General features: G+C 43.9%; 1 protein-coding gene across 9 annotated transcripts in view; it reads right to left on the bottom strand.

The window, feature by feature from the left end:
* Positions 1-12,073, bottom strand: part of LOC112232975 (utrophin-like) — a 169,966-nt gene that overhangs the window by 26,196 nt on the left and 131,697 nt on the right. For 8 of the 9 annotated variants that reach the window (XM_042321891.1, XM_042321885.1, XM_042321888.1 and 5 more), the window contains exons 17-19: positions 11,241-11,279; positions 10,799-10,864; positions 8,375-8,440 (exon numbers count right to left, since the gene is read on the bottom strand). In XM_042321891.1, the coding sequence (XP_042177825.1) occupies positions 8,375-8,440; positions 10,799-10,864; positions 11,241-11,279 (171 nt within the window). The remainder of the gene's footprint in view (positions 1-8,374; positions 8,441-10,798; positions 10,865-11,240; positions 11,280-12,073) is intronic. The other variant, XM_042321883.1, reaches the window with a different exon arrangement.

Raw genomic sequence — 12,073 nt, 5'->3', positions numbered from 1 at the left:
TACTTTTGTACCGGTTTCCTCCAGTATCTTCACAAGGTCCTTTGCTGTTGTTCTGGGATTGATTTGCACTTTTCGCACCAAAGTACGTTAATCTCTAGGAGACAGAAAGCGTCTCCTTCCTGAGCGGTATGATGGCTGCGTGGTCCCATGGTGTTTATACTTGCCTGCTATTGTTTGTACAGATGAACTTGGTACCTTCAGGCATTTGGAAATTGCTCCCAAGGATGAACCAGACTAATGTAGGTCTACAATTTATTTTCTATTTTCCCATGATGTTAAAACTTGTTGAGGATAAGGGGGCAGTATTTTCACTTTGGATGAATTGCGTGCCCATAGTGAACTGCATCAAACTCTGTCCTAGATTGCTAATATATGCATATTATTATTACTATTGGATAGAAAACACTCTGACGTTTCTAAAACTGTTTGAATTATGTCTGTGAGTATAACAGAACTCATAGGGCAGGCAATCTTCCAAACAAGAAGTGGAATTCTGAAAGTTGGGACAACTTTGACGTCATCGCCCCCTCCTTTCCCAACAAGATATGGATCTGGAAGCACTTCCTACGCCTTCCACTAGATGTCCTCATTCAGTAGAAAGTGGAATGGAGCCTTTGCTGTGAACTTTGACCGACTGGGAGGGGAAATAGTCAGTGTCCCGACAGAATGCCATTTTCCTGTGGCACATTTCTCTGTGGGTGCTACCGCTGTTCCATTTGGCTCCAGATGAAGACGTATGATCCGGTTGGAACGTTATTGGATATATATGATAATAACATCCTGAAGATTGATTCTCTACTTAGTTTTACCAGTTTATTCGACCTGGAATATATCTTTTGGAAGTTTTCGTGCGAGTTATCTTGGACCAGCAGTCAGTTTTTGGGCACGTGAGCTGAAAGTGACAGCAAATGCAGCTACTTGGACACTAGTATTGGACAAAACAACAATTTATTGTGGAACTAGGACTCCTTGCACTACATTCTGATGAAAGATCATCAAAGGTAAGGGAATATTTATGTTGTAATTTCGTATTTCTGTTGACTCCAACATGGAGAAATACTGTTACGTCTGAGCGCCATCTCAGATTATTGCAATGTTAGGCTTTTTCCTTAACGTTTAAAAAAAATCTGACACAGCGGTTGAACCAGTGTATCATTAATTATATGTAGAACATGTATCTTTAGTCAAAGTTTATGATGAGTATTTCTGTTATCTGGCATAGCTTTCTATAATTCCTCCGGATATTTTGGAGGAATTTCTGAACATGGCGTCAATGTAAAACAGAGATTTGTGGATATAAAAATGCATATTATCGAACAAAACATAAATGTACTGTGTAACATGTCATATGACTGTCATCTGATGAAGATTTTCAAAAGGTTAGTGATTCATTTTATCTCTAATCCTGCTTTTGTGATTTATCTTTGGCTGGGAAAAATGGCTGCGTTTTTCCTTTGATTTGGTGGTGGTCTAACAAATATATGTTGTGTTTTCACTGTAAAACATTTGAAAAATCTGACATGATGGGTAGATGAACAAGATGTTTATCTTTCATTTGATGTTTTGGACTTGTTAATGTGTGAAAGTTAAATATTTCTAAAGAATATTTTTGAATTCCCTGTGCTACCTTTTCAGCTGAATGGGGGAGGGGTGGAGTTACCTCCTTGCCATAACAGGTAAAGAGACACTGAGTTTGAAGGTAGGCCATAAAACACATCCACAGGTACACCTCCAATTGACCCAAATTATGTGAATTAGCCTATCAGTAGCTTCTAAAGCCATGATTTAATTTTCTGCAATTTTCCAAGCTGTTTAAAGGCACAGTCAAGTTAGTGTATGTAAACTTCTGACCCACTGGAATTGTGATACAGTGAATTATAAGTGAAATAATCTGTTTGTAAACAATTGTTGGAAAAATTAATCGTGTCATGCACAAAGTTGATGTCCTAATCGACTTGCCAAAACTATAGTTTGTTAACAAGACATTTGTGGAGTGGTTGAAAAACAAGTTTTAATGACTCCCGCCTAAGTGTATGTAAACTTCCGAATTCAACTCTATGATATGGGGAGGGAATATGGAACGGGAAGGAGAGCTGTGTGAGAAGATGCTCATATAGGGCCTGGGTGAAACCTTGACCGCACTGTGAGTGACCAATTAAATAGTGAGAGAGAGACAGAGAGAGACAGAGAAACAGAGTGTGAGAGAGACAGAGAAACAGAGTGTGAGAGAGAGAGAGAATGCGAGACAGAAAGAGAATACAAGATGTAGAGAGAATAGGAGAAAGGAAGAGATCATGTTATGTATAGTACGGGTTAGAGAAGGACAGTGTGATTGTCACGCCTTCTCCCGCTCTCCCTTTCTGGCACTCGAGGGCGCCAGGCTGCCCTTCATTACGCACACCTGTCACCTTCATTACTCGCATTAGCTCTCACTGGACTCACCTGGACTCCTTCCCCTGCCCAGACACTGTTCCTGTTCTGTTTCAAGTCCGTTGTTTAAAAAAAAAATTCTCCCTGTACCTGCTTCCCGTCTCCAGCGCTGTTCCTTACAGAACGCTGACACCACTATACGAAGCATCAGGGAGGTCTTTCTTTTTTGGTTGGTGACGTCGGGTCCAGGTGTCGTCGCTGATGGAACTGGGGGTGCCTCGGGTAGCTCGTCGGGTTTCCACGCCTTAGCTGGCTCTAGAGGTCTTGCCTCGGTGGGCTAAGCAGGCGCCCATCCCCGTCATGCTTGAAAGGCACCTGGCTGCCCTTCATTATGCACACCTGTCACCTTCATTACCTACAGCTGTGCAATATTGGACTCATCTGGACTCCATTACCTTGTTGATTACCCTCTCTATAACTGTCTTCTCCCTCGTTTGTTCCCGGTGTCAGCTTTAATGCTGTTATGTGTTTGTGTCCAGACACTGTTTCTGTCCTGTTCCATGTCCGTTGCTAATTAAATGTTCTCCCTGTACCCGTTTCTCGTCTACCAGCGTCGATCCTTACAGTGGTAGGGTAGAATTTTGCCAGCTTTACTGCAACAGTGTGTTCAGGGCTCTGTGCCTAGAACTTCACAAAGCACAGGCATCCCAATGAAGCTGAGTGACCAAATTAGGCAGAGAACTCTTTCATGCCATACTTCAGATGAGATTTCAAACCTTTTCTCTCCTGGGACCGGTGCTATGGAGTCAGTTGTGTGGAGGTTTGAGGGGGAGGAGAGGGGGGGGTCATCAAATGGTTCATTTCAGGGGATTTTTGTGTAGTTTTTCTCTGTGATGCAAAGTGGGTAAATTGAATTCAGAGTTGAATGAGAAGCCTGGTTTAAGCCCAAAGGTAAAGCTTGATTTTACTAGAGCCAAATCAGATGGTGTGTAAGAGCGGAGTTGATGGAGGGAGAAAAGGAAGGAAGAAGGGAGGGACAGAGCGAGAGGGAGAGAGAGAGAAACATATGAAGAAAAAGGAAGAGTCACATAGGGAGAAGGTTAGAAAGAGAGGGATTGAAATATTGGGGAGAAGGAGACAGAGAAGAGAGGAAGCACAGGCAGAATCCTGGCACCTTGGTGATTAACAGCAGCATCAATGACCACACTTAGGCTTGGCTGGAGATAACACATAATAAGCAGCTCTCTGGCTTGCCTGGACACAAATGCACAGCACAACAACAAACACACACACACAATTAAAGACGTATATGTGTGTGTGTGTATAACTGAGCGTTCTAAGACACAGGTGGTGTTGGAGAGATGAAGAACTCTCGAAAGTGTAGGTGGAACAGACCTAGATATGAGTCTTTTAAAAGATTATTGAAATCATAAAGCGTGACATAAAAGGGAATCAGAATTAATCCTTAGCGGAGTACATGCTGAACTCAGTGTTAAGCCTGGCCGCCGTCCAAACGCATCACACAGCTTAGACAGGATTTACGGGTGTTAACACGTTTGTCCACAGATTCCAGGCAATTAATCCTTTTAAAGGAAGCATCGCTAATTTGCCTGTTACAACTGACACAGGGCGCAGTCTTGGAGTTCAAACAAAATTAGGAGAACATTGACAAATTTTATCCTCATCCCAAAACGTCTGACGCACTTTGCCGTTTTAGCATTACCTTTCAAAAAATACAATAAAATGTATTTTTATAAATGTGTAGAGGGGGAAATCTACTAGTGAATGGGGAAAAAAATCTACATTTACATATCAGGATATAATTTGACGATATATCCTATTGTATCGTTTTGACAATATCACAATAAAATGTTTGCGCTAGTTTGCACCAAAACTCAGTATTTTTCACAGCCTGTTCTCCATCTTCTTTTTAAATAGGGAGACAATTTGTTTTCAGCACTTTTATTTCCATGACTGATCAAAACTCATTTTCTCGTGGCTCTCTCTTGTCCCTCTGCAGCAGACGTAGGGTGAGCAATATGTTTGGAACATCAAATCACAGTAAAATCACAGTATTGAATCACAATACATATAGAATCGTGAGAACAGCAATACATATCGTATCGACACCTAAGTATGGTGACGATATCGTATCGTGAGCTCCCTGTCAATTCCCAGCCCTAGAATTTACTTGAGAAAATAAGTGTCAAAACATGATGAAAGTAAGCTATATAATGGGATATTACCTGAGCAGAAAGGTGTAGAAAAATCCTTACAGTGGGTGTACTTACTGAGCTGATGAGAGGATAAGTAGTTTGAGCCTGGAGGCTGTTTTTACTCTGCTACTTCTAATGGAGCTATCACATTAACCTTCCTCATCCTCATAATCATCATCCTTCACCTATCACTTGTGTCTGGCCCTGTAAAAAAATAAAATCTCTATCCATCCGTCTTTTCCTCCCTCTTTCCTCTCATCGATCTGAAGCAGATCACATTGTTAGGTAGGGTGTAATCAGAGCAAAAAGCATGTTCAGGCCGTTACTGTGGTGAAACAGTACTTTGGGGTGTCTCGAGCACAGCTGTTTTAAAATAGAGTTTTTTAGCAGAGAGGGCAGGCGGACAGAGGGAGGTGTGGGGGCAGATGGCTGAAAGGAACACAAACACACGTGAGTATGGACACTCACAAAATCAAATTGTATTTGTCACATGCTTCATAAAACAACAGGTGTAGACTAACAGTGAACTGCTTACTTACAGGTATTTTTCCAATAACGCAGAGTTAAGAAAAACAGGGCTTATCACTGAAATGATGAGACGGCCTATAGGGAGGAGGTCAGAGAACTGGCAGTGTGGTGCCAGGACAACAACCTCTCCATCAACGTGAGCAAGACAAAGGACCTGATTGTGGACAACAGGAAAACCAGGCCCCCAATTACATCGATTGGGCTGTAGTGGAGCGGGTCGAGAGTTTCGTGTTCCTTGGTGTCCACATCGTCAACGAACTATCATGGTCCAAACATACCAAGACAGTTGTGAAGAGGGCAAGACAAGACCTTTTCCCCCTCGGGAGACTGAAAAGTTTCGGCATTGGTACCCAGACCCTCAAAAGGTTCTACAGCTGCACCATAGAGAGCATCCTGACCGGTTTCATCACCGCCTGGTATGGCAACTGCTCGGTATCTGACTGTAAGGCGCTGTAGAGGGTAGTGCGAATGGCCCAATACCTAACTGGGGCCAAGCTTCCTGCCATCCAGGACCTGTACAATAGATGGTGTCAGAGGAAAGCGCATAGAATTGTCAGAGACTCCAGTCACCCAAGTTATAGACTGTTTTCTCTGCTACCACACGGCAAGCAGTACCGGAGTGCCAAGTCTAGGACCAAAAGGTCCCTTAACAGCTTCTACCCCCAAGCCATAAGACTGCTGAACAATTAATAAAATCGGCACCAGACAATTTACATTGCCCCCCCCCTCTTCCTTTTGTACACTGCTGCTACTCGCTGTTTATTATCAATGCATAGTCACTTCACACACACCTACATGTACAAATTACCCTGCACACTGACTCGGTACCGGTGCCCCCTGTATATAGCCTCGTTAGTGTTATTCTTATTGTGTTGCGTTGCATTTTATTCATACTTTTTATTTTAGTCTACTTGCAAATATTTTCTTAACTCTTCTTGAACTGCACTGTTGTTGGTTAAGGGCTTGTAAGTAAGCATTTCACGGTAAAGTCTACACTTGTTGTATTCAGCGCATGTGACAAATAACGTTTGATTCGAAGATACGAAAGAAAATTGTAAAAAATCTCTAGTGGCATAATGAGAATTACACAATGAATAACAATAATGAGTTAAAGTAACATGGCTATATACAGGGAGTACCAGTACCGAGTCGATGTGTAGGGGTACAAGGTAATTGAGGTAGCTACGTACATACTGTATAGGTAGGGGTAAAGTGACTAGGTAACAGGATAGGAAATAGACAGTAGCAGCCATGTAATGTGGTGAGTGTGAATGTTGGTGAGTGTGTGTCATCAGTATGCATGTGTGTGTGTGCGTCCAGTGTGTGTGCATAGAGTCAGTGCAAGAAAGGGTCAATGCAGGTAGTCTGGGTAGCCATTTGATCAGCTATTTAGCAGTCTTGTTTAGCAGTCTTCTGGCCTGGGGTGGAAGCTGCTTAGGATCCTGTTGGTCTCAGACTTGGCGCTCCGGTACCGCTTGCTGTGCGGTAACAGAGAGAACAGTCTACGGCTTGGGTGGCTGGAGTCTTTGACAATTTTTTGGGCCTTCCTCTGACACCACCTGGTGTAGAGGTCCTTACGGTGCTTACGTGCACTCTTCCCAACTGTGTGGGTGTGTCTGGAACATGTTCATTTCTTAGTTATAAGGACACAAAGGAACTTAAAGCTCTCGACCCACTCCACTACTTGCCCTGCCGTTTCCTGTAGTCCACGATCAGCTGCTTTGTCTTACTGACTTTGAGGAAGTGGTTGTTGTCCTGGCACCACACTGCAATGTCTCTGACCTTCTCCCTATAGGCTGCTTCATTGTCATCGGTGATCAGTCTTGCCATCGCCGTGTTGTCAGCAAACTTGATGATGGTGTTAGAGTCGTGCGCGGCCACGCAGTCATGGATGAACAGGGAGTACAGAAGGGGACCAAACACACACCCCTGAGGGGCCCCTGTGTTGATGGTCAGCATGGTGGATGTGTTGTTACCTACCCTCGCCAGGATCCAGTTGCATATGGGGGTGTTCAGACCCAGAGTCCTGAGCTTGGAACGGTACTAACCCCCCTCTATTTTTACATAGATATTCCTTTTGTCCAGGTGGGTGAGGGCAGAGTGGAGTGCAATAGTGATTACGTCATTTGTTGATCTCTTGGGGCGATATGCGAATTGGACCACCCTTCAAGGTATTTCATGGCTATAGAGTGCAACAGGGCTCGCACTTCTTCCATATTTCTGTCACTCTCTTATCCCTCTCCAATCTGTCTATCATGCTCACCGTGTTCCTGATTATGTTTCTCTCTTACGCAGTTGTATCCCGCTCCCTCAAACATGCCTGATGCGCCTTCGTGTGTGGATTGATTTTTGCCAACGTGTCCTCACTGAAAACCATTTCCAAATCCCACATGTGCTTCAGTGAACGCACACGTGCACACATGCAGATCATCTGAGTGATATCTGCAGACTTCAGCTCGGCTTCTCCCTCTTATCAGAGCAGGTTGAGGGATCATCACATTCTAACCCCCCTCTAAACACAGGATCATAGCGACAGAGGGTGTACAGAGAGCTGTGTGTGTGTGTGACCTCAGAGGGTGTCAGAGAGCTCAGAGAACTCATTCCCCCGATAAGAATCTCAGTTGGGATTAGGTCTTAACACTCTCAAGCTCTCTCGCTCTCTTTCTCTCTCTCCCTCAGACAGACACACACACAAATCTGCGGCTTCAGTATTGCTTACCGCCTCTCTATCTTTTGTCATCCCCTCTCCCTCTCTCGCCCCGCCTTTTCTCTTGAAAGTTCTCTCTTCCCATAACCATCTTCCCACTCCAAGATCATTCATTTTAATCTATATCAAAGCAAACCATCTTTCTCGCTTTAACGCACTCTTTTCATCCTTATCTTTCACTCTTCTCCTCCCTCTCTGTTTTTCCATCTCCATTTCTCCTCCTTCTCCCCATCCTCTCCGCATCCTCTTTTCAATCTATTGTTCTCTGCTTGTTCAATTATTATCATAGACCAAATAATGACAATAATAATCATATATAATTGTTATATCTATATTTTTATGCCACTCAAAGCTCTAACACATGAATTAACTGAGAGACTTAAATATTTTATGGCAGTGTGAGACAGTCCACAGAGCCAAACATAACACAGGTAGTCTTGACAGAGATATGTCCATTAGTCTAACCTCAAGGTTGACAAGTAGGTGGACAGTAGGGTAACGGAGAAACCTAATGTTTACTAATGGTTACTTGTGGTTACTAATGTTTACTTACATGCTTCCTGTAGTTGAGCTGCTGTCAGTGGGCAGAGAACCATTGGAGCGTTCCATCTGAGCCAGTCTGAGAAACACAGATGAGTTAATGAACGTTAAGTTGGGGGTCAATGCCTACGAAGCATTACTGGGTACAGAAGAAACTGCTGCTGGCTAGTGCACCATTCTAGGTGACCGGATGAAATGTGACCTAACGAGTGGACAACAGACATCTGACATTCAGACAGAGTTCAGTCCAACAGCCAGAGGATCAGCCACTACAATATGGGATCCAATTATGACATGAGATGGATTACAGTACAGTGACTGGGATGAGAGGTTCAGAACCACACTGGTCCAATCCCATTGGGCACGGGTGGAGTGTTGTTGTTGTGATAGATCCATGCGGTTGGGAGGGGAACACAGTGGATTACTGGCCTTACACTGGCCCACGGCTAACACTGGGATAGGGCTAGTATGCTAATACAGAGTCTGCGTGTACAGTATGTGTATGTTTGCGTTTGCACATATGAGTGTGTGTGTGTGCGTCAAGGCAGCTTGTTAACTGGTAACAGTGAGGTGCATTGAGCTGTGGGTTAATGGTTCATGAAAGCTGTTAAGAAGCCTTTTGGACCTAGACTTGGCGCTCCAGTACAGCTTGCCATGCAGTAGCAGAGAGAACAGTCTATGACTGGGGTGGCTGGATTCTTTGGCAATTTTATGGGTCTTCCTCTGGTATAGAGGTCCTGGATGTCAGGAAACTTGGCCCCAGTGATGTACTAGGCCATTCACACTACCCTCTGTAGTGCCTTGTGGTCAGAGGCCGAGCAGTTGCCATACCAGGCGGTGATTCAACCAGTTAGGCTGCTCTCAATGGTGTAGCATATGGAATGGCTGAAACTGAGGGGGCACCATAATATTTGCAAGGGAGGCTAGCCCTACTGTCTCTAATTTAATGGACAACAGTGTAGACGACATAGGCGGTAATACATTGCATTCGGAAATAATTGAGACCCCCTTTTTCCACATTTTGTTACGTTAAACTAAAACAGAAATATTACATTTACATAAGTATTCAGACCCTTTACTCAGTACTTTGTTGAAGCACCTTTGGCAGCCATTACAGCCTTGAGTATTCTTAGAGAGGACAATACAAGCTTGGCAGACCTGTATTTGGGGAGTTTCTCCCATTCTGCAGATCCTCTCAAGCTCTCAATCATATCAAGCTCTGTCAGGTTGGATGTGGAGTGTTGCTGCACAGCAATTTTCAGGTCCCTCCAGAGATGTTCGATCTGGTTCAAGTCCGGGCTGTAGCTGGGCCATTCAAGGACATTCAGAGACTTGTCCCGAAGCCACTTCTGCATTGCCTTGGCTGTGTGCTAAGGGTCGTTGTCCTGTTGGAAGGTGAACCTTCGCCCCAGTCTGAGGTCCTGAGCGCTTTGGAGCAGGTTTTCATCAAGGATCTCTCTGTACTTTGCTCCATTAATCTTTCCCTCGATCCTGACAAGTCTCCCAGTCCCTGCCGTTGAAAAACATCCCCACAACATGATGGTGCCACCACAATGCTTCACAGTAGGGATGGTATTGGCCAGGTGATGAGCGGGTCCTGGTTTCCTCCAGACGTGATGATGAGCTCAATGTTGGTTTCATCAGACCACATTTTTTTTCTCATGGTCTGAGAGCCCTTTTAACAAACTCCAAGCGGGCTGTCATGTGCCTTTTACTGAGGAGTGTCTTCCATCTGGCCACTCTACCATAAAGGCCTGCATGGTGGAGTGCCCCAGAGATGGTTGTCCTTCTGGAAGGTTCTCCCCATCTCCACAGAGGAACTCTGGAGCTCTGTCAGAGTGACCATCGGGATCTTGGTTACCTCCCTGACCAAGGCCCTTCTCCCCCGATTGCTCAGTTTGGCCGGGCAGCAAGCTCTAGGAAGAGTCTTGATGGTTTCAAACTTCTTCCATTCATGATGGAGGCCACTGTGTTCTTCGGGACCTTCAGTGCTGCAGAAATGCTTTGGTACCCTTCCCCAGATCTGTGCCTCAACACAATCCTGTCTTGGCGCTCTACGGACAATTCCTTTGACCGCATGGCTTGGTTTTTGTTCTACAATGCACTGTCAACTGTGGGACAATATTTTGACAGGTATATGCTTTTCCAAATCATGTCCAATCAATTTAATTTACTGCAGACGGATTCCAATCAAGTTGTAGAAACATCTCAAGGATGATCAATGGAAACAATGCAATTTCGAGTGTCATAATTTTTTTTGAAATTGCAAACATTTGTCATAATGGGGTTTTGTTTGTAGATTTTAGAATAAGGCTGTAACATAACCAAATGTGTAAAAAATGAAGGGGTCTGAATACTTTCCGAATGCACTGTATATATTCTCAACTTCTACACGACCAAGTGTGTGCAAAGTTTGTGTGATGGAAGAGTACAGTACCTGCTAGCGTACTGCTCTATCCTGGAATGAGTGTCATCATGAGAGAGCTGGGGTGACTGGGAAAGCCTGGAGAGGGGGAATGGAAGGGTGGAGATGGGTACAAAATGAGACACAATAACACAACCAAAAAGACTGATTACAAAATCAAATCAAATCAGCAGTGAGAAATCAATGAATATAATAAATAAATAAACAAACAAATCAACAACAGAAGATTTTGATGATCTAGGTAGCCAGTCAGGAGTTACTGCACCGCTAGTGGGATGAAAGGATGTTAGGAGGAAGAGGATGCTGTGAGGAAGAGGAGGAGGAAGTGCTTGCTTGGTAGATCGGGCAGACAGGCAACATGCGGTGTGACGGCTGAGTGGGGGTAGTTGGGGTGGTGAGTTTTAGATGTCGGGAACATTCTGATCTGGAGGGGGGGACACATGCAGATACTCACTCATACTGCTCCGGACACATGCTGATGAGAGTGACGGGACTGCAAGAGAAACGGACGGGAGGGGAGGGGAGGAGAGGAAAGGCACCACAGAAAATCAATATTTAGGACCACATAACAGGAACACGTTCAAGAACCAAATACAACAGGAGGAGAGTACAGGTGGTAGGGTTCCAACCAACAGCATAAGAGGGTCGATGCTTGGTACAGCCAGAAGTGTGTGACAACAGGAGCACGCAGCACACCAGGTAGATGTTGCCCTTAGGCACAGGTCTAGTATCAGCTTGCCCACACCAAATCCTAACCTTTACTATTGTAGAGGAAAATACACTGACCTTAGGAGCAAGTTAATCCTATTCTCAAATCCTGCTCCAAATAAAATCTTCCCTTTCGTCTTAAGCCTATGGTCCAATGGTTTCTAGTAATTAAACTATTAAGTTCCAAGTGATATTGTAACTGAGTTCCTATTTAAATAATTTTAGTGGAATATTAACTTACACGCAAGGCTATGCAGCTCCAAGCCTGTATTTACTATAGTAGCTAAGTATGCCTTTTAATTTCAGCACTGATTGCAAGGACAAATGTGCAGCTATTATTAGGCTTACTTGACATTTGCCAGCATTACCGAGATTATCAAAATACCATATCCTATCTGTGCCATTCCCTTATTACAGTTACATTTCATTTGCAGTCTTCAAAATGTCTAAACTTGTAATGCACAGTGCCGAAAAAAATGAATTTAATGTACTGAAAAATAACAGTTGCTAAATATAGATGTGACAGGAAGAGAAGGAAAGGACGTTTGAGATGCTAAGGTAATTGCTTGTGAGCTCTGA

This window comes from Oncorhynchus tshawytscha, linkage group LG05 (genome assembly GCF_018296145.1).
Source record: "Oncorhynchus tshawytscha isolate Ot180627B linkage group LG05, Otsh_v2.0, whole genome shotgun sequence".
NCBI classification, from domain to species: Eukaryota; Metazoa; Chordata; class Actinopteri; order Salmoniformes; family Salmonidae; genus Oncorhynchus; species Oncorhynchus tshawytscha.
Note: the sequence above shows the minus strand (reverse complement) of the source record. Positions and strands in the feature narration are given on the sequence as shown.